Source organism: Rhamphochromis longiceps, linkage group LG3 (assembly GCF_057381845.1).
Source record: "Rhamphochromis longiceps isolate RC_006_pf linkage group LG3, R_longiceps_female_GT1.1, whole genome shotgun sequence".
Classification (NCBI taxonomy): Eukaryota; Metazoa; Chordata; class Actinopteri; order Cichliformes; family Cichlidae; genus Rhamphochromis; species Rhamphochromis longiceps.
The window spans coordinates 4,000,554-4,023,197 of NC_140559.1; the positions used below are offsets into that span (position 1 = coordinate 4,000,554).

Sequence of the window (22,644 nt, forward strand, 5' to 3'; positions counted from 1 at the left end):
TTTGCAACCAACTGAGAAAAGTAAGCAGCCCTCGCAACTCTAATAGCATTGTTAAAGGAGGCTAAAAGATCCTTTAAATAAAGGAGATGAACATTTAAGTGGGTTTTCCTCCATAACTGCTCAGCTTTACGACAATTACGTTTTATAAGACGAATGTTGTCATTTAACCAGGGTACAGACTTGGAAACAGGCACAGGTCTCATTTTAATCGGACAGATTTCATCTAAGATCGAAAGACAATGATAATTGAATAGATCTATAGAAAAATCAACATCGTTTTGTGAGGATAATGTTAAATTAAAAGCATCAGAGAACTTCTGTGCTGCGGGAAATAACTGTCCGATGAACAGGAGACATAGGCTCATAAAAAGACATATTAAAAAAGACACAATAATGGTCAGAAATAAAAATGTCCTTAGAACAAATATAATCAATATTCAGACCCAAAGAAAAAACAAGGTCCAGTGTATGGCCTTTGTTATGTGTGGGGCCAGATACATGTTGGATAAAATGAAAAGAGTCCATGATGCTGGTAAAACCCCTAGCAAAGAGGTCGGACTCATCATCAACATGTATATTAAAATCTCCCACAAGAAGTAATTTAGACAACCTCATAGTCGAGGACAGAAAATCACTAAACTCGGCTAAAAACGAGCTGTTTGGGCCAGGAGGGCGATAAACCAACGCACAGTAAAAAGGATCCTTCTTTCCGATTTTGATGAGCTGCAGTTCAAAAGACAGAAAGTGTCCAACTTTCACTGAACGGCAGTTAAAACGGCTCCGAAATGCCACCGCGAGGCCTCCTCCACGACCAGATCCTCGAGGCTGGCTAATGACAGAGAAGCCATTTGGGCACATTTCAATAGTAGTCGAATAATCCGACCCCCGTTGCCAGGTCTCAGTCAAGAACAGGAAGTCCAGATTTTTAGAAACAAAATCGTTAAGCACAAACGATTTATTCGTCAAAGAACGGGCATTAAAGAGCGCCATAGACAGCGGGGTGAAAACATTGTTGTTGGAAAAAGCTTGAGTTTCTCGAATTAAAGGGCGTAAATTCTCGGGATCAGAGCCTTCACGTTCATATATTCCACTCACCGAGGGGATGAAAAGCCAGTCGGCAGGAGAGTCTGGATGAACCCTTCTGAGATAACACGGCCTCGGAGAGCCGGGCCCCCTATATCCAAGTAGGGCCTTGGGAGACAGATTCCTCTCCATATAGCTGTCATGTGCGTAGGCAACAGAAAACGCCCGACATTGCTTTCCAATCAGCCCCCGCCGCCAGAGGAGCCTAAACTTCACCTGGATGCCCGATCTCTTTCCTCTTCTTCTCCGTAGTCTACGGGGAACGCTGAAAGCACTGGCCGAAGATCCAGTCACAGGCAGAGGGTGGAAGGTACCAAAGGAGTGCGGAGGAAAGTGTGGAGAATGGAAAGTCCCACAAAAGGAAGAAGAAAAAACATCTTTGGCCGTCATTGACGAACGGATGGATAACAGCATCAGACGATCGTAGACCAAGGCAACCAGTACATCATTAAAACAGTGAAAAAACAGCAGAGTAGAAAGAAAAAACATGACAATAGAGTGAGACCAACTACACTCGGCAGCGGCAAAGCCAAACACAGGCGCCATCTTGCCGAGAGCAAGTTTTGCTGAAGGCCACTATGAAACTGTCGATCTGATATCTACTCAGCCAATCAGGTGTTTACATGCCCTTCCCTGATCTTTAGCCCCACCTTATTATCACCACCTCTCTCTCTCTTTTACATCTGAATTATCTTCACTTCACATTTCAGTCAGTTCAGATTTCATTAGCGCGTTCACTTTAGCATAATCCATTTTAATCCAAACACCTTTCTCTTTAAACTCTGTCAGTCACAGTATATCCAATACAATCCTCTTTTTCACAGCACCGATAGAAGTTACAGTTACAGAATATTATACACACACACACACACACACACACACACACACACACACACACACACACACACACACATACATACACATATATATAAATACAGAGACATATATAAATAAAATATACGAAGGGGATAAATAGAATAAATAGGAATAAAAATAAAAATACGGGTGAATTGCACATTTCAAGTATTGAGGTCTATTGCACCATTGACTATTAACAAAAGTATTGCACAAAAGGTATTGCACAGTGAGGTGAAGAGGCACTACAGCTTAGTTGTTCCCCCCTCCTTTGTCCTCCTGTTTCCCCTCCCTCTCCCCTCCAGAGAGGAGTTAAACAGTCTGCTGGCGTGTGGGACAAAGGAGTTTTTAAGTCTGTTAGTTCTTGTCTTGGGGAGAAGCAACCTGTCACTGAACAGACTCTTCTGGTTGTTTATGGCCGTGTACAGAGGATGCCCAGCATTGTCCATAATGTCCAACAGTTTTTTTTAGTGTCCTTTTCTCTGCCACTGTCACCAGAGTGTCCAGCTTCATGCCGACCACAGAGCTAGCCTTCCTGATCAGTTTCTCCAGCCTGGATGAGTCCTTCTTTGCTGTGCTGCTCCCCCAGGACACCACAGCATAGAAAAGTACTCCAGCAACCACTGACTGGTAAAACATCCTCAGGAGCTTCCTGCAGATGTTAAAAGACCTCAGCCTCCTGAGGAAGTACAGTCGGCTTTGGGCTTTTTTATACAGGTGCTCTGTGTTGCATGACCAGTCCAGTTTATTGTCCACCCACAGCCCGAGGTACTTGTACTTGTTGACCACCTCCACCTCCTCCCCCTCTATCTGAACCGGCAGTGGACCTTCTCTGGACCTCCCGAAGTCCACAACCAGTTCCTTAGTCTTTGAGGTGTTGAGTTGCAGGTGGTTTGTGTGACTCCATGCGACAAAGTTCCTCACCAGACTTCTGTACTCCTCTTGCTGATTATCCCACATACACCCCATGATGGCTGTGTCATCTGCAAACTTCTGAATGTGGCATAATTCAGAGTTGTAGCAGAAGTCAGAGGTGTACAGGGTGAAGAGAAGAGGGGACAGCACAGTTCCCTGTGGTGCTCCTGTGCTGCTGACCACAGTGTCAGACGTGATGTCCTTCAGCCTGACGTACTGTGGTCTGTCGGTGAGGTAGTTGGAGATCCAAGCCACCAGGCAGGGGTCCACCTCCATCCTGTTCAGTTTTTCCTGAAGCATACAGGGCCGGATGGTATTAAAGGCACTGGAAAAGTCAAGAAACAGGATCCTGACCGTGCCTTTTCCCCCATCCAGGTGTGAGTGGGCTCTATGCAGGAGGTACAGGATGGCATCCTCCACTCCGACATCCACCTTGTATGCAAACTGTAGTGGGTCCTGGGCATGATGTACCTGTGGTCGGAGGAGGTTGAGGAAGAGCCACTCTAGAGTCTTCATAAGATGTGACGTCGGTGCCACCGGTCGGAAGTCATTCAGCTCATTGGGCCGTTTCCTTTTGGGGACCGGGACGATGCAGGATGTCTTCCATAGGGCGGGCACTCTCCCCAGTCGCAGACAGATCAGAGTGTCCTGTGTGTGCTCTCATTCACTCACACTCACTCTCATATAGCTGAAGTCTGTTTGTACACAGGCTAATCTGGGACTCTCCACCATTTGACCCTAGAAATAAAGAAGCTTCTTGGATGAGAGGTGAAACGTCTTCAAGAAACTTAAAGAAGTCCAGATGCCTTTTTTTCTAAGTTCTTTAGATGACTGCGAACCTTCACAGACACCTCATCAGTGGGACTCTGAGCTACCAGCCCTTTGCTACAATCACAAAGCTTTTCATTGAAATCAATGATATCAAAGCTGGAATTAAATGAGTCCAAGTCTTCTGCTGATTCAGCATCACATTCATCTTTGCTCCTTGTTCTGCATCCCCACCATGGACTTCATTCCTTTCCAAGCCAGCCTTGAGTGTCCTTTATTCAACCTATGCTCTGCTTTACTTTTAGACCTGATTTTAGCTGCTTTAGCTCTCTTTTAACAAGTTTCTGTGCCTCAATCTTTTTCTTCTCTCCCTCATAACAAGACAGCTTCTTCTGACTGAGAACATGTTGGAGTGATTTACTAATCCAGGGCTGATTTTTGGGGAAAATAGTTCCTGTTTTCAAAGTAATCTCCATTTTTCCCAGAAAGAAATGTAAGTAGAAATAAATGATCTAAGTGAGAACATGAGCCTTGAAAAAGGCTCTTCTGAGGCTGCTGCCAGTGGTCAAAGCCTCCAACAAAGCTCTGTAAGTAAATATGTGATCATAGCTTTAGTTTTTAAATGTTTATTCTAGTTAATACAAATCAGGTGGAACAACTCAAATAAAATATCAAAAATATTAAGTGGTCATCGGTACTCAGTTTGTTCAATACTGAATACAATGGAGCACAAATTGTCAACATTTCTGAAATATTTCTGGGTGTAACTGTCACCAAAGTGCAATTTAGACCCGGCCTGTGGTTGTTATCTAAGTGATAATCATCAATTCTACTAAAACAAATACAAAATAAAGAAGTTTGACACATTTTGTTGATATCAAAAGCACACTGAACAATTCACTGTTGTTTTACTGCTGTTCTCTCTTCACTTCTTCTCCTCTGATTCTCTCCACATGTTGTTCTGCATAAGTGCTCAGTTTCCTTACAAAACAAGATGAAATATTGCTAAATATAATAGTATCTCATTACGCTTCAACATAAGTGTTTTATTTTTGTAATTGTTTATCTGTTATTCTTCAGACTGAGTCACTGTGACCTGTCAGAGAGAAGCTGTGAAGCTCTGGCCTCAGGTCTCAGCTCTCAGACCTCTAATCTGAGACAGCTGGACCTGAGTAACATCAACCTGAAGGATTCAGGCGTGAAGCTTCTGTCTGAAGGACTGAAGAGTCCACACTGTACACTGGAAACTCTCAGGTGAGATCAAGCATTTTTCTTTCATCAACTGACAGAATTAGCAGATTAATAATAAGGCAGTCCTCTAATAAGAGGAGAAGTGGAGGTGTTTTGAAGGGCAACATACTCTTATGTTAACAAGACAGGAAGTAGTTCCTGGGAACTGCTTCCTTTGTCATTGTCTAAGTAGAAACATGATGGAAAAACAGTGATGAGTTTGCAGAGGTGAATCCACAGCACACAACAATGCTGTTGCGTGCTGAAAGCAGACTTCTCACAGATTCTGAGGCTGCAGGTTTCATCACTGTCCAACCAAAATTCACTGAACCAGCAGTAAATGAACGTCCAAAACTACACTTCATGTTTAAAAAACAGATGATCAGGGGGATTTGTGTTTACATCTTTTTTGTGTAATCTGTTCACCTGCTGTTTCAGCTGTTTGGTGGTTGTTGAGATGGTTTTGTGAACTTTTAGCTGAGATTCTGACGTTTCTGTAGATACCACACATGTCTAATTACTTTGTACAGCATGAATGGCCATAAGGAGGTTTTTAACAGTAAGAAAAGTTGTAAAACTTAAGAAAATATAGTTAAAAGTCCAAAACCTTCTACATCCGGTCGCTTGTGGTAAGGAGCAGATCAAACGAGTAAAGAATTACGTTATAATTATAAATGGCTTCAACAGCACATTCAGGTCTGTGAGACTCATTCAGACACTGAGCCGTGGCTCTGTGCTACATGCACATATTTCTGCATCCTTGCCATTCAGACACACTTTATATATAGTTTATTTTATGTAGTATTCAATACTGAACTGTACATTTAGTCTTTTTAAAGGCAGCAATTTGTATTCAGTGTTTTCATAAAAGCCTTATTTTTATCCATTTACTGCTATTAGCTGTGGGTAGTGACCGAAAGAACAAGATCGCGGATACAAGCGGCAGAAATGAGCTTCCTTCGAAGGGTGGCTGGCCTCTCCCTTAGAGATAGGGTGAGAAGTTCGGCCATCCGGGAGGGGCTCAGACTAGAGCCGCTGCTCCTCCACATCGAAAGGAGCCAGCTGAGGTGGTTCAGGCATCTGACAAGGATGCCCCCTGGGCGCCTCCTGGGTGAGGTGTTCCAGGCATGTCCCACCGGGAGGAGGCCCCGGGGCAGACCCAGGACATGCTGGAGAGATTATATCTCTCGGCTGGCCTGGGAACGCCTTGGTGTTCCCCCGGATAAGCTGGAGGAGGTGGAGGGGGAGAGGGAGGTCTGGGCCTCTTTGCTTAGGCTGCTGCCCCCGTGACCCGGCCTCGGATAAAGCGGATGAAGATGGATGGATGCTATTAGGTTTAAGGTTTAAGACCTGGACGAGTTTGAAACCTTTTGTCCTCCACAATGGAAAATGGGTGGAAATAAAAATGGGTCTCACTTTAGCCAGCTCCTAATTTTATCAGTTCTACTCTCAGCGTCTCCTGTATATCTCCTGTATAAATGTTGCACTCAGCTTTGTGGTCTCCAATATCACTGAAATGCAGCCAGATGCTGCTCATTTTGCCTTTTCACTCTTTTCTGACATGCTTGCATTTCAATACAGCTCCCATTTCTCTGTGTACTGGTCTCTACCACTACCCTTGCTGTCTATGGGACATTTCCGTTTGTTTTCACATAATGGTATGATCCCAGTCTGTCTCTTAAAGTGTTTGGCCACATGGTTTGCTCATCAGAATAAAACCTCAGCCGTGCTCACATTGATTATCAGCAAGCCTGAAAATTCATCAATATTTGACATATGAAATTATCTCAAGGGCTGGATTTGGCCCGTGGGTCAAGAGTAGTTGTCAAACAGCTAACAGATCATCTGCAGAGGAATGGTTTATTTGAAGAGTTTCAGTCAGGTTTCAGAGCTCAGCACAGCAGAGAAACAGCTTTAGTGAAGGTTACAAATGATCTTCTTATGGCCTCTGACAGTGGACTCATCTCTGTGCTTGTCCTGCTAGACCTCAGTGCAGCGTTCGATACTGTTGACCATAATATCCTATTAGAGCGATTAGAACATGCTGTAGGTATTACAGGTACTGCGCTGCAGTGGTTTGTATCATATCTATCTAATAGACTCCAATTTGTGCATGTAAATGGAGAGTCCTCTTCACACACTGAGGTTAATTATGGAGTTCCACAGGGTTCAGTGCTAGGACCAATTCTGTTTACATTATACATGCTTCCCTTAGGCAGCATCATTAGAAGACATAGCATACATTTTCACTGCTATGCAGATGACACCCAGCTCTATCTGTCCATGAAGCCAGATAACACACACCAATTAGTTAAACTGCAGGAATGTCTTAAAGACATAAAGACCTGGATGGCTGCTAACTTTCTGCTTCTTACTTCAGATAAAACTGAGGTTATTGTACTCTGCCCTGAAAATCTTAGAAATATGGTATCTAACCAGATTCTTACTCTGGATGGCATTACCTTGGCCTCCAGTAACACTGTGAGGAACCTTGGAGTCATTTTTGACCAGGACATGTCCTTCAACGCACATATTAAACAAATATGCAAGACTGCTTTCTTCCATTTGTGCAACATCTCTAAAATTAGAAATATCCTGTCTCAGAGTGACGCTGAAAAACTAGTTCATGCATTTATTACTTCCAGGCTGGACGACTGTAATTCATTATTATCAGGATGTCCAAAAAACTCACTGAAAAGCCTTCAGCTAATCCAAAATGCTGCAGCAAGAGTCCTGACAGGGACTAGAAAGAGAGAGCAGATTTCTCCTGTTTTGGCTTCTCTTCATTGGCTTCCTGTTAAATCCAGAATTGAATTCAAAATCCTGCTCCTCACATACAAGGTCTTAAATAATCAGGCCCCTTCTTATCTTAATGACCTTGTAGTACCATATCACCCTATTAGAGCACTTCGCTCTCGCTCTGCAGGCCTACTTGTTGTTCCTAGAGTATTTAAAAGTAGAATGGGAGGCAGAGCCTTCAGTTTTCAGGCCCCTCTTCTGTGGAACCAGCTTCCAGTTTGGATTCAGGAGACAGACACTATCTCTACTTTTAAGATTAGGCTTAAAACTTTCCTTTTTGCTAAAGCATATAGTTAGGGCTGGACCAGGTGACCCTGAATCCTCCCTTAGTTATGCTGCAATAGACGTAGGCTGCCGGGGATTCCCATGATGCATTGAGTTTTTCCTTTCCAGTCACCTTTCTCACTCACTATGTATTAATAGACCTCTTTGCATTGAATCATATCTGTTATTAACCTCTGTCTCTCTTCCACAGCATGTCTTTTATCCTGTCTTCCTTCTTTCACCCCAATCGGTTGCAGCAGATGGCCCCGCCCCTCCCTGAGGCTGGTTCTGCCGGAGGTTTCTTCCTGTTAAAAGGGAATTTTTCCTTCCCACTGTCGCCAAAGTGCTGCTCATAGGGGGTCATATGATTGTTGGGTTTTTCTCTGTATCTATGAAGCGCCTTGAGGCGACTTTTGTTGCGATTTGGCGCTATATAAATAAAATTGAATTGAATTGAAATATGTTTGACACCCCTGGTTTACACAGTTTGGTATTCAATGTACAAGTGAGCTAGCTCTCAGCTAACTAGCAGACAAGCTAACTGCTGGGACTGCGTCTTTCTAACAAGAGCGTCAGACACTCAGACTGGTTTCCTTTGTGGATGATGATGTGTTCTCACACTGATCCTTCATGCTGATGCTGCCATCCACCCACTGCTCCTGGATTCCTCATCATCATCTCCATCAGCCCTCACAATACTCCACCTTCATCAGCTTCATGTTCAGCAGCCTGGATGGACAGTAATTCTTTCCATGGGTTATGGTGGGACATTGAGAGCTGAAGTCAAACAGCAGTGAGAAATGAAAGACTGATTCATTTCTATTTGGTCTTGTGCTGTGCAGCTTTGTTCAGAGCATTAAGGCCCAGCAAAGATCACTGAGGTCATAGAGTCCTGATGAAACCTGTGTGCTTATAGAAACTGAGACCAGATGAACCAGAATAGAAGGACATTAAAATGAAGTGTCAGCTACACAAAGGCAAAGCTATTCAGTTGTTGCTGTGAGTTATTTAAATGGAGGATGGAGTCAGACTTTAAGCTGCTGGACTCAGTCACTATATCCTGTTGTCCTCATAGAACCTGGACACACAGACTCACCTGTGACACAGTGACACACAGTGTGGGCTACACACACATTAGAAAGTGGATCAGTCACACTTGTGCAATCATTTGTTGTGCTGGGAAACCATGAACACTTTGAATCACATTAATGGCTTTGTTACAGCAACATTCAATCATGAGTTCAAAAGTAGTGCATTGTGTACTTATTTTAATAGTACTGCAGTATGAGAAGTGCAACATTCAGTGTGCAGAAACAGATCAGGTGCTTTCTAACAGCAGTGTTCCCTTTAACACAGCAGCAGTTCAAATATTTCTGTCAGTCTGAGCTGAAACATGAATCTAATCAAATATCAAATCAAAGTTCTTTGCCTCTGCCAGGACGTTAACATTTGATCTAGTTTTTTACAAAGTTCCCTCAGCGTCCAGAGCCACCAACATACCTTTGATCAACAGCAAGTGAACATTTATAAATGTGTGTTTGCAGAACAGGAAGCAGCAGAACTATTGTTCTGTTATCAGGCAGCAGCACAAACGCTCATCAGCTCATTTACTGTGCAGGACTTTGAGTGTGTGAAGTGTGTGTTTGTGCTGGATTTCCTTTGGAGAATCTCAGTCAGAAACCAGACAAAGAAAAACTCTTTCAACAGTCCAGGTTGAGTTGACAACATGAACTGCATTTATCTTCCTCTGACTGACATGTTCTTCCTCCTCTGCACCGAGCCAGCTGCTAAGACTCACAAGCTCATTGACATTTTCTGATGATAAAGAAAATGTTGGCATTTTGCTTGCGTGTCTCCAGGTCTGTTCTGAATGTAGACTTGAATTTGACCACGTAGGCGGGGTCATCATCTGAGCTCTCCATCACCTGAGAGAGATAACAAAACACAGAATCACAGAGCATGAAACCAACGTTTCTCCTCCCAGAAGTTCAGTCACAGACCTGCAACAGAAACAAGAGTCAAAGATTCAAATGACGCAGAGCTTTCATTTACTTATATCCACAAACATGTCCTCTACATATTCATGCTGTATTTACACACACATACAGAGGCTGTTTGTCTCTCACACACCGACAGGACACTGAGAAACACATCATGTTAAATATACCTGCAGGCTTCCAGCTGTGCACTTTGTCCCTGTCAGCTGTGATTGCCATGGCAACCTTGGTGTTGTGCGCGATGCAGGGACGTGTTCAAAGGCAGACGTCTGGCAGCAGCATCATATTTGATGCACTATCTGTACTGAGTGTGCTGACTGTATTTCAAATGTCCCACTGCTGTGCAACATGAATCACATGTTCTGCATATTTCTCCTCTCCTTAGTTTGTGTTTTGTTCTTGTCTCTCTGAGCTCATCTCTTCTCTTTCCCCTCACCCTGCAACCAGTCATGGTAGATGCTCCTCCTGGAGCCTGTTTTCACTGGGAGGATCTTTGTGTCAAAGGGAGTTCTTCTTCACACCATCACCAAGTGCTGCTCACAGTCGATTGTCTGATGTTTGGGGCTTTCTCTCTAATATTGGAGGCTGTTACCTTACTCTGTTAAACAGCTTCAGATGACTGTTGTTGTCTGTTGGGTATTGTCACTTATAAATAAAGTTACATTGAATGGATGTAAATGGATAGATGTTATTGTGACAAAGAGAAAACGGTTGTTGACAGATAGATTGTTGTTTTGTGTGTCTGCAGTCTGTCAGGCTGTCTGATCACAGAGGAAGGCTGTACTTCTCTGGCCTCAGCTCTGAGCTCCAACCCCTCCCATCTGAGAGAGCTGGACCTGAGCTACAATCATCCAGGTCACTCAGGAATGAAGCTGCTGTTGGCTGGACTGAAGGAACCAGGCTGGAGACTGGACACTCTCAGGTATGAAGAATGTCTGATAGAGGAGGAAGAGCTGGAAACATTTCCTGTGTCTTTCACTCACTTCCTGTTTGTTTCCTGCAGATGAGACATGAACAATCACACATGCAGAAATATTTTCAGGGACAGACACACCAGTCTAGCTGGATAGTACGTGGATATTTATGTAGGAGTCTCCAAGGAGTCTGTTTGCAGGAACATTTAGGTCACAGGTGTACCTGAGATAGATGCCAGTGTACCTAATAAAGTGTCAGCTAACATTTGGAAATGGAAGCTTAAATAATGACAAGCTCTACATTCACAGCTGAATTCACAATAAATTTGTTCTCAAGTGCACATTTTTCTGTTATTGTTCTCAAATAACAGAATGAGAATGAAATATTGATTCTAACAGGACCCATAAACAGCATTAGCTTAGCAGCATTAGCTTATCAGTTTCCATCATGGTCACATAAATCCTTAGCAGAGCAAAGTGGCCTACTTAGCAATAGCTGCTCAAGTTGTATGAAGCAAGGGAAAACAATATTAGCATTAGCTGCTAATGGCAGCTTACTTAGCATAAACACTTCACATCTTTATAATGCAAGGGAAAGGAGTCACTCATGGAATCCTATTTAACATTAACGTCTCACCACATTATAACACAAGAGGAAAGGGTATTAGCGTTAGCTACTAATGCTAATTCACATCAAATTAGCATTAGCTGCTCATATTGTTATAAGGAAAGAGAAAATGATATTAGCATAAGCTGCTAATAATTATTCACCCCTAATTAGAATAAGCCGCTAAAAGCAGCCTACTTAGCATTAACTCCTCACATCGTTATAATGCAAATGAGGTTAACTTGCATTAAATTAGACTGCTTTTATTAGCTAATGCTAAACGATAGGTTCTAATGCGTATTTGCCTTAAATTAGACCTAGGTGCTAATGGCGGCCTACTTAGCATTAGCAGCTCAGATTGTTGTAATGCTAGGGAAAAGAGTGTTAGCATTGGCCGTTCACATTGTTATAGTGTTAAGGGAAATAGTGTTAGCATTAGCTACTCACATTGTTAAAAACTGTTAGCATTAGTGCATAATGCTAATTCACATCAAATTAGCATTAGTTAATAACGGCAGCCTATTTAGCATTAGCAGTTAATGTTGACCTTGGCCCACTGGAAAAGTTCAGAACTAAAGATTTAGGAGTGTTTCTCGATAGCTCTTTCTCATTTGAGAAACAAATAAATTCTGTTATTAAAACCAGCTGTAAGGTTTATATTGTTGACTGTCATTTATGCTTAGAAATATTTACTCATATATGCTTAGAGTTGTATAATCGATTGCATGATGATAGAGGTTTGATCCTTAGTAGTCTGTAAAGACTCTGTGTGCCTTCCAGAGTGCTCTGGCATGCACACACCACTTGGGGCCATGAGAGAGGTCCTACCCTTTCTTACTGATTTATGGTGTAGGATAGGGGTCTCAAACTCAATTTAGCTGGGGGCCGCTGCAGGCAGAGTCTGGGTGAGGCTGGGCCGCATTAGGTTTTCCACAAGAAAGGCATGGTTAAAAAATTCCAATCTTCTCAAATCTCTTTATTTTTATTTTTTAATACAAAATATGAAAAATAAATAAACAAATTAAGAATTAATAAGAAAATAAATCAATCTGTAATACATAAATAAAATAATAATAAGATATTTTTAGTCAGTGAACTTGTGTGTATCTTTCAGTCTTCTATATCTGCTGTATTTAGATTGAAATGTCTGTATTAACAGTTCTATAACCTTCTTCTGAACATGAATGGAACACTGTAGAAAATGAACTGTTCTTCTGAACATGGCTTCTCTTGCCTACTCCTTGCTGCTAGAGACCTGGCAGCGTTTCCTCTCGCATAGCCGAGCCAGATTTGGCCTGAGGGAGGAAGCAGTTGCGACCCTCAGTATGTCTTGAAGATGATCATCCGTAAGTCTGGACCTGTACTTGGACTTATTGAAGTTCAAAGTGGAGAAGAGCTTTTGGCACAAGTATGTGCTACCAAAAAGGCACATGGTCCGCTTGAACATTCGGGAAAGGCGAGGGAAACTAGGGCTCAATTCTCTCAAAAATTGTCCAAGCTTGTCTGCTTTTCCACTCACCTCCCTGAACTTTGCTTTGAGTTCAGAGTTGCACTGCAGCTCAATGAGCTCCATTTGAAGCACAGAAGGGGCATCTTGCACATCAAAGGAGAAGGGGTCCGCAAAAATGTGAAAGGTGGCTCTGTGTGTCTTGAAGTCAGCAAATCTGTGATCAAATTCCTCCTGTAGCCTCAAAATGACATCAACATACTCGTCAGCACTGAATGGTGTGCCTGCATCCACGAGTGCCTTGCATGCTGGGAAATGGCAAAGGTTTGTCTGAGAGAGCTGAGCTTTCCAGAGCGCCAGTTTTGTGGAGAATGCTCTCACGTTGTCATAGGCAGCACTGACAAGTTGCCCCTGGCCTTGTAACGTCTTGTTCAGTACATTAAGCTCATGTGTCATATCAACAAGAAAAGCTGAGTCCATGAGCCATTTGGGATGAGTTAGCACAGGAACACTAACTCCATCCTTCTCCATGAAGGCTTCACTTCTGCTCTCAACTCAAAAAGTCTCTTTAATACAGGGAGTGCAGAATTATTAGGCAAGTTGTATTTTTGAGGAATAATTTTATTATTGAACAACAACCATGTTCTCAATGAACCCAAAAAACTCATTAATATCAAAGCTGAATGTTTGTGGAAGTAGTTTTTAGTTTGTTTTTAGTTTTAGCTATTTTAGGGGGATATCTGTGTGTGCAGGTGACTATTACTGTGCATAATTATTAGGCAACTTAACAAAAAACAAATATATACCCATTTCAATTATTTATTTTTTACCAGTGACACCAATATAACATCTCCACATTCACAAATATACATTTCTGACATTCAAAAACAAAACAAAAACAAATCAGCGACCAATATAGCCACCTTTCTTTGCAAGGACACTCAAAAGCCTGCCATCCATGGATTCTGTCAGTGTTTTGATCTGTTCACCATCAACATTGCGTGCAGCAGCAACCACAGCCTCCCAGACACTGTTCAGAGAGGTGTACTGTTTTCCCTCCTTGTAAATCTCACATTTGATGATGGACCACAGGTTCTCAATGGGGTTCAGATCAGGTGAACAAGGAGGCCATGTCATTAGTTTTTCTTCTTTTATACCCTTTCTTGCCAGCCACGCTGTGGAGTACTTGGACGCGTGTGATGGAGCATTGTCCTGCATGAAAATCATGTTTTTCTTGAAGGATGCAGACTTCTTCCTGTACCACTGCTTGAAGGAGTCTTCCAGAAACTGGCAGTAGGACTGGGAGTTGAGCTTGACTCCATCCTCAACCCGAAAAGGCCCCACAAGCTCATCTTTGATGATACCAGCCCAATCCAGTACTCCACCTCCACCTTGCTGGCGTCTGAGTCGGACTGGAGCTCTCTGCCCTTTACCAATCCAGCCACGGGCCCATCCATCTGGCCCATCAAGACTCACTCTCATTTCATCAGTCCATAAAACCTTAGAAAAACCAGTCTTGAGATATTTCTTGGCCCAGTCTGGACGTTTCAGCTTGTGTGTCTTGTTCAGTGGTGGTCGTCTTTCAGCCTTTCTTACCTTGGCCATGTCTCTGAGTATTGCACACCTTGTGCTTTTGGGCACTCCAGTGATGTTGCAGCTCCAAAATATGGCCAAACTGGTGGCAAGTGGCATCTTGGCAGCTGCACGCTTGACTTTTCTCAGTTCATGGGCAGTTATTTTGTGCCTTGGTTTTTCCACACGCTTCTTGCGACCCTGTTGACTATTTTGAATGAAACGCTTGATTGTTCGATGATCACGCTTCAGAAGCTTTGTAATTTTGAGACTGCTGCATCCCTCTGCAAGATATCTCACTATTTTTGACTTTTCTGAGCCTGTCAAGTCCTTCTTTTGACCCATTTTGCCAAAGGAAAGGACGTTACCTAATAATTATGCACACCTGATATAGGGTGTTGATGTCATTAGACCACACCCCTTCTCATTACAGAGATGCACATCACCTAATATGCTTAATTGGTAGTAGGCTTTCGAGCCTATACAGCTTGGAGTAAGACAACATGCATGAAGAGGATGATGTGGACAAAATACTCATTTGCCTAATAATTCTGCACTCCCTGTACATTTCCCCTGCTGAGCCAACGTACCTCAGTGAAGTCGAGCACATCCCCATATTCTGACTCCATTTCCTCTAAAAAAGCACAGAACCTTCGGTGCTTTAAGCCCCTGGATCTGATTTGGTTGATGCATTTCACAACAATAGACATCACATCGTCAAACTTCAGGCATTTGCTGCAAAGGACCTGCTGATGGATGATGCAGTGCAGAGCAATGGCCTCCTCCACGCCTTCCTCTTCCAGTTTGTTTTGTGCCACCAGTCCATGTTTCCTCCCTGTCATTGATGGCGCTCCATCTGTTGTTATTCCAACAAACCTCTTCCATGGCAAACCAACATTCTCAATGGCATCACACAGCTTGTAAATATCTGCTGAGCGGTGGTCTGGCCATGCATTGGAATTACTGTGAGCAGCTCCTCCATCACTTCAAAACTGTCATCAACACCACGGACATACATTGGGAGCTGGGCAGTGTCGGTGATGTCTGTGGTCTCATCAAGAGCGACTGAGTATACACTGAAACATTTGGCTTTCTCACACAGTTGGTCATAAATGTCACTTGACAGGTCAGAAATGCGATCTGCTGCGGTGTTGGCAGAAAGGCTGATGTTGCTAAACTGACCTTTCTTTCCCGGACAGACTATATTTGCAGCCTGCAATATGCACTTTTAGACAAATGCACCTTCTGTGAATGGCTTCCCTGCTTTAGCAATCATCTCACTAACCACGTGGCTCCGACTGCTGCATTATTCTCTTTGGTTGCTTTCTTGGAGAAATCTTGCTGCCTCAGTAGATCTGTTTTAAGACTGGCAACCCGGTTCGCTCTCTCGTCTCCCTGGTATTTTGCATCCAGCTCAGCATGTCTAGTTGTGTAATGACGTTTCAAATTGTATTCCTTGTGCAGCGCAACTTTCTCTGTGCAAATAAGACAGGTCGGGGTGCCCCTGTGCTCAACAAAGAAATATTGCATTTCCCACTTTTCCTGAAATTGTCGGTGCTCATCACCAACCTTTCTCTTCACCGCAGGCTTTGAAAAAGACATGTTTGGGGCTATGTGACATTTATAATTCTACTTGGTGTCACTGTCGCATTGAAGTTTCAATCAAGCGTTTAGCCGACGGACGGGGAACGTCTCAACGCGTAGAGAACGTCATTTCTGCTTCTTTTTCTTGCAACCGTAGCACGGCGATCGGCAGATAAAAAGCCGGTAGCAGTCTCCTTTGTTTTTACGCTCGATGTTCATGTCTTTCATGACGACACGAACACCGTGGCGTTTGCAGATGGTAGAAAGTGCAGGGATAGCGAGCGCAAAAAAGGCGACTGCTCACGGCGCCGGGCTGTTGTTACAGGAGAAAGAAGCGGAAATGACACCGTGACATATAACAAATAACATCAGCTGTTTCTGATGTTAGTTGTTTTGACTGCTTTTACATTATATTGAAATATATGTAATGTTCATGTTTGCTGCAATGCAAACGCAGTGATGCAAATAAAAACATCGAGCCACAAATTACGGTGCGACCCTATAATTAGTCCGGGTTACCGGGGACTGTTGTTGCCGATGAACAGGTGTCGCTATGTGACTGCAGACTAAATTGGGCTGCATTGAGTTCATGACTTTTCTTTTATCCCGCCGCCTACGCATCACTGTGAGAGTTAATATGAGATCTCTCTCTGTGGAAAAATAACTTTAAATCCCACTGACGTGTGTATAAATCTATATACGTATAATGTCCCGCTGGGCAGCAACTTAAAAAAACAACTTTTTTTGAAGTGTTGTGAACGCAGCGCGCTGGGGCGAATGTCGGCGTTTGCCCAATAGAAAGGAGGAAGCCAGCCAGGCACAGAAAGAAAGAAACACTCCAGGGCAACGCTGCTGGAACTTTGACTCATTGAGAAATGTTTCCCTGCTTGCATCAAGCCCGGCTGGTGTCCCCTGAGATCCATATCCCACCCTGATTGGTGGGTTAATTCAGCTCCGCCCACAACACTGTAAAGTGTCATACATTATCAAACTAACATTACATTTTCATATTAAGGTGGGGCCAAAAACTATCGTCCTGCGGGCCGCAATTGGCCCTCGGGCCGCGAGTTTGAGACCCCTGGTGTAGGAGGACACCTACTCTGTGTCTGGTTAAGTATAAGAGCCCTTTGTTAGGGGGACCGCTGGACTCTTAGCACCAGCTTTGGGGTCACAGGGTCACATCTGGAACACACACACACACACACACACACACACACACACACACACACACACACACACACACACTATGCACAGACTGGTACTCTTTGTTCATACCTGTGTAAGACGTCATAATGAACTTGTGCATATTCATGTAAGCTCAATAAAGAGCAGTGTTACGAGGGAGCAGACGAGAGCGACTGAGGTCAAGTGAAGGAACGGCGCTGTCACAGTTCTCTCCCTCATCAATTGTCTGGTTCCAGCGGTGGGTCTGTGCTAGACGACCCATCACCAGCTTTTTCCACTGGTTACCAGTACGTGGTAGAATCCACTTCCAGATCTGGTTGTCTTTAAATCTGTGAATGGATTGGCTCCATCTTATCTCTCTTTAACAAAAGAATCCAAGTGGAGCCCTCAGGTCTGCAGATAAGCAGCTTCTGACCAGAACTAGACGTAAAAACAGAGGTGAGCTTTATCGATGGCTGCAGCCAAACTCTGGAACAGTCGCCCTTCACATCAGGTCGTCACCAACACTGGACATTTTTAAAAGCCGGTTGGAAACACATTTGTACTCTGTAGCTTTCAATCCTGACCAGTCTTTATAGTCATTACTGTGTATGTTTCCTATTTTCTCTCTACTCTGTGCAGCACTTTGGCTCAAGCTGTTTTTAAATGTGCTGATAAATAAATGTAGATTTCTTTGAATAAAACAGTGGAGCCGAGCTTTGAGCTCAGTGTGTAACAGTGTGTGTGTGAGAGCCATGTAATGTCCATGTGTGCATGCTGACTGTGCTGCTCTGACCCCCCTCCTCCTTTCAGGGTGGAGCCTGCTGGAGTCCGATGGTTGAGACCAGGTCTGAGGAAGTGTAAGTGTGTTTTTAATGGGATTCATGAAAACAAAGCAGCACACATTCAACCATCTTCATCATGTCAGGAGTCATCATCAAAGTGTCAATCAATGAACAGATGATGGATCAATAACTGCAGCTGGATTGTGTTTGTTCTCTCCATCAGATTCCTGTCAACTCACAATCGACACAAACACAGTGCACACAGAGCTCCAACTGTCTGACAACAACAGGAAGGTGACACGTGTGATGGAGGTTCAGTCATATCCTGATCATCCAGACAGATTTGATTATTATCAGCTGCTGTGTAGAAATGGTCTGACTGGTCGCTGTTACTGGGAGGTCGAGTGGAGAGGAGACGTTTTTATATCAGTGAGTTACAGAAGCATCAGAAGGAAAGGAGACAGTGACTGTGTGTTTGGATACAATGATCAGTCCTGGAGTCTGATCTGCTCTGATGATGGTCCTCAGTCTGTCTGGCACAATAAGAGTCAAACATCCATCTCCTCCTCCTCCTCCTCCTCCTCCTCCTCCTCTGTCTCTAACAGAGCAGCAGTGTATGTGGACTGTCCTGCTGGCACTCTGTCCTTCTACAGAGTCTCCTCTGACACTCTGATCCACCTCCACACCTTCAACACCACATTCACTCAAACTCTTTATCCTGGGTTTATGGTCTGGTCTGGTTCCTCAGTGTCCCTGTGCTGAGTGGAGTGTAAAGAGTGTCTCCTGTTACAGAAACACTCTGACTGTTGAACAGATAGTTCAGTCTGTACATGTCTGTCTCTTTCACTCACAAACACGTTTTCAGATTCATGGATTCAATCAGTTGATGTTTGAAACTCTTCTAAATGATTCCTTGTAAACTTCTTCCTCTTCAGTCACAAACAAACAGGAAGTGATGTCACATGTGTTCCTGTCCACACAGCAGAATGAGTCTATTGCTGACAGTGATGTACAAACAGAGTGAGCATTTCTGAGGCCCAAAATAAACTGAGTAGTTCACTGAATGAACAATGGACTGTGAGCTCAGTTCCTTCATCATTAGTATGGATTATATATGTATATGTATTATATTAGTATCATATATATCAGGTGCTGCTGCTTTCAGTCATTGTGCAAATGTGCTGTTTGTAAGCTTGTAAAGCTGCAGTCAGCTGAGACTGAAGAAGTCACCTGATCAGTGAGCAAACGTTTCTGAAAACGTCCAGATGAACAGAATCAACCTTTTGGGATCAGCCAGCAATGCAGCATCATTGTTGTTCAGCTTCAGAGGTTTGCAGGAATGAACTGATGACCAGAAACAGCTGCAAAGTCCAAGAAAATACCAGCTGGAGTTCAGCTGCATTTGAAGAAGTCAAAGAAAAGTAAGGATGGCAAAGGGCGACGTTTTCTTCCAAAGAGCTGCAAACATGGTCGACGCCTCATTAGAAGAATCATCTGGACATTTGTGAGGAACTCTAACCAAGAAAGCAACGTCACACAGATCCAACAGACAGTTTCCATGACTGCAAGTGTTGAGTGGAAAAATGCTACATTGCATTATTGCATCCTCTCACCACAGGAGGCGCTGTTGGCACCACTGATTGCTGATCAGCTGTTCTCTGATGATCTGATTGATACTGTGAATAACGGGACTCACTGAACTCTGTGACACAGTGAAGATTACAGAGTTGAACTTCAACATCTGACTGACGTCACACAGACAGAAGGATGAACCAGTGAGGCACAGAACACAGTTACTGGAGATACTGGATCAGCTCCATGTGAACCTCTGATGGAGAAGCTGCTGAGCCAGAGAAACATCAGGACATGACAGCAGCTGCACTTATCTAACAACATGTAGCAGAGCTGATCTATGTTAGAGGATCTATCACAGCAGCTGAAGCCAAAGTCCAACACTGGATACCAGCTGAGCCTGTGCTGAGTGTAGTGTTACAGGAAAAGGGCAGAAACACTGGTAGCTCCCAGTGATGCTGACTGGGGCACAGAGCTGAATGATGCAGCATCAGGACACTGTTTCAGTCTGACTGACAGAGAAACCTGTAGCTGTATCTACATGTGAGGCAGAGGCCACACAAGCAGCTTTCTATGTTTCACAGTGACTGAGATCTTCAGTGGGGGTGGACATGCTCCTGTACAGACCTCTGAGGAGAACCAAGGTGCAGTCAAAGAGTCCAGTCTGTCCTCACAGATGTGAACATGTGCTTTCATCAGGTCTGCTGTCAGCTAGCAGGCTCACATCAGAATCACTGTTCCTGAAAAACACAGTCTGTGTGACATCATCAGTCAGCTGATGGTCCCAGATCTGAATGGTTTCTGTCTCTACTGAGGAAGTCAGAGAATATCACTGAGGTGTGGATCAGGTCTGAGTGAGCTGTGGAGGGACAGCTTTAAACAGTCCACAGGTCTCACGTCCTGCTCAGTCTGGTAGCAGATACCTCGTATTGTTCCAGATGTGCTGACATCAGCAGCAGCACAGCTGTGTGATACCATGAATCTCAGTTATTGATCCAACACACAGTAAATACAAAGATCAGGATTTCTGAGAGTAATCATTATGAGTCTGAACACATGATCACTGAATGTTAGTCTCCACAATAATAAGCTAACACAAGCAAACACAGCTTTCAGCTCTTATTTTGAAACTGGCTTATTTAGAGAGCTGTGATGTGAGCGTGCCTGGCTCTGAGGCACTTGGGTCAGCCTCTGTTGTTTAGAAGTGTTACAGACTGTGAATGACACAGACCTGTCAGTTTCCATGTTTGTCTGTAACACAGCTCAGGGCTCCATGCTGAACGCATCCATCCAGTGTTATTGATCCAGGACTGATACCAGCATTGGGATCAATACTACAACACACAATCACATGTGTCCACGTGATGCAGTTTGAAGAGCAATCAGATGTCTCTGTATGAGGAGGCGGGGTCACAGGAGGTTCACAGAAACTCTGCAGCAGCATCATCAGCTCACATGGAAACTTTGATGATTCACTTCTGTGGTGGTTTTACAGAAACACGTCACAAAATTAGCTCCACCTGTTTTGTGAGCTTTGAGTTTCTTGTCTTCATCCTGGATTCTTGTGTTGCTGTTTTTACACACAGCAGATATTTCCTGGTTGCTTCCTTGATGACCACATGAAGCTTCCTGAAGCTTGGATTGAAAACGCTTCATTACTCAAAGCTTTCCAACACAGGCCTCTGTGCTGCCATCTGGTGGACAAACATGTGAAGTGCAGCGTGAAGCTACAAATGAAACTGCTTCAGCTACGTTTATATATAACATACTATAACCTATATAATGTGGAGATGAGGGAAATTATTTTGTTGCTACTGTTAATAATCATCATCATTACCATTGCATTAATAATATAATCTACAGCATTGATATTGCATTCAGATGTTTAAACATTTTGGTACCCAATTAGCCTTTACTACAGGTGCAGTTATAACCACTTTAAACTGTTGAGTTGAATCTATGATCTTAAATGCTTTTGAATGCTTGTTATAATCTTAAGTGTGTATGGGCTGATTCTGTTGATTCTGAGGACACTCTGTGCAAAGTCTTGACAGGAAACTGCAGGTTTGCAGAGCGTGCTTTTGCAAAAGTGAAACTAAAAGCAGAGTGTAAGTGCAGCTTATTCTGAGGAGCTGTTTGGATGATGCTATTTGAATAACCAGGTTGTTCATTATTATCTTTTATACTTTTATATTCTTTTATTAAGCTTCTAGTAGAGGTTCTTGATTAAAACATTTATTCAATATACTACATATATAGTTTTAGTAAACTGCTGACACATTTGAGAGTGGCCTCTGTTTGACTGCGAGCGTTAGTAGGTGAGAGGTGACACAGAGTGCCAAGTGAGGTCGTGACACACACACACATAGTAGATACATTCAGTTATAGGTGAGAGGTTAATCATGTTTGCTTGCAACTGCGGGCGTGCAGAAGTGGTATCTTACTGCAGAGCATGGTCTGTGGTTTTGGAGAAGCGGCAGTCAAAAGGTTGACAGGAAACATCTGCCATGAAGATAGAGATAATGTTCTTTTCAAACTGTGTTAAAAGTCATTGTGGTTTTGATTTGACGTATGTATGTATGTATCTGTGTGACGTTGAAGGGGCGTCATTAAATCCAAACCCCGATGGTATAAAATATCTGTTTATGCTTTGATTAGTCGGAGATCAGCGCTGTCTGCGTACGGCGCTGGTCCCCCCACGCGTGTGTTCATTAAAATCAATTGTTTGACCAAGCTCTTCTGGACCTGGTTGTTTGTACTCTCCTTCCTCAATATTTGAACCTTAACAATAACTATATGTATAGTGTATTATGTAGGTGTTAGAGCTGGGGGTAGAACTGCTGATGGCCTGGTTGTTATTTATGTTCCCCATGGTTCACCAGCTCTCACACAACATCAGCACCAATGATCCACGTCCTTATAAACCTCTGAATCAGGTCCTGAAGCTGTGACGTCCTGAGTGAAGACCTCACTGATCACATGACTCTGGTCACCTGGACTCAGTGTTTCTGAAGCAGTGTGCTGGGTTTTTAAAAATACGTGGCTGCTGCCTGATGTTGGGCCCACAGAGGAAGACGACTCACTCGCT

General features: G+C 43.4%; 1 protein-coding gene across 1 annotated transcript in view; it reads left to right on the forward strand.

Moving 5' to 3' along the window:
* Positions 1 to 21,059, forward strand: part of LOC146672565 (NACHT, LRR and PYD domains-containing protein 12-like) — a 44,248-nt gene extending 23,189 nt beyond the window's left edge. Inside the window, exons 9-12 of the mRNA XM_085401343.1 lie at positions 4,702 to 4,875; positions 10,660 to 10,833; positions 18,013 to 18,059; positions 18,208 to 21,059. Coding sequence (XP_085257469.1) covers positions 4,702 to 4,875; positions 10,660 to 10,833; positions 18,013 to 18,059; positions 18,208 to 18,746 — 934 coding nt within the window. The 3' untranslated portion in view covers positions 18,747 to 21,059. The remainder of the gene's footprint in view (positions 1 to 4,701; positions 4,876 to 10,659; positions 10,834 to 18,012; positions 18,060 to 18,207) is intronic.
* The last annotated feature ends 1,585 nt before the right edge of the window (positions 21,060 to 22,644 follow it).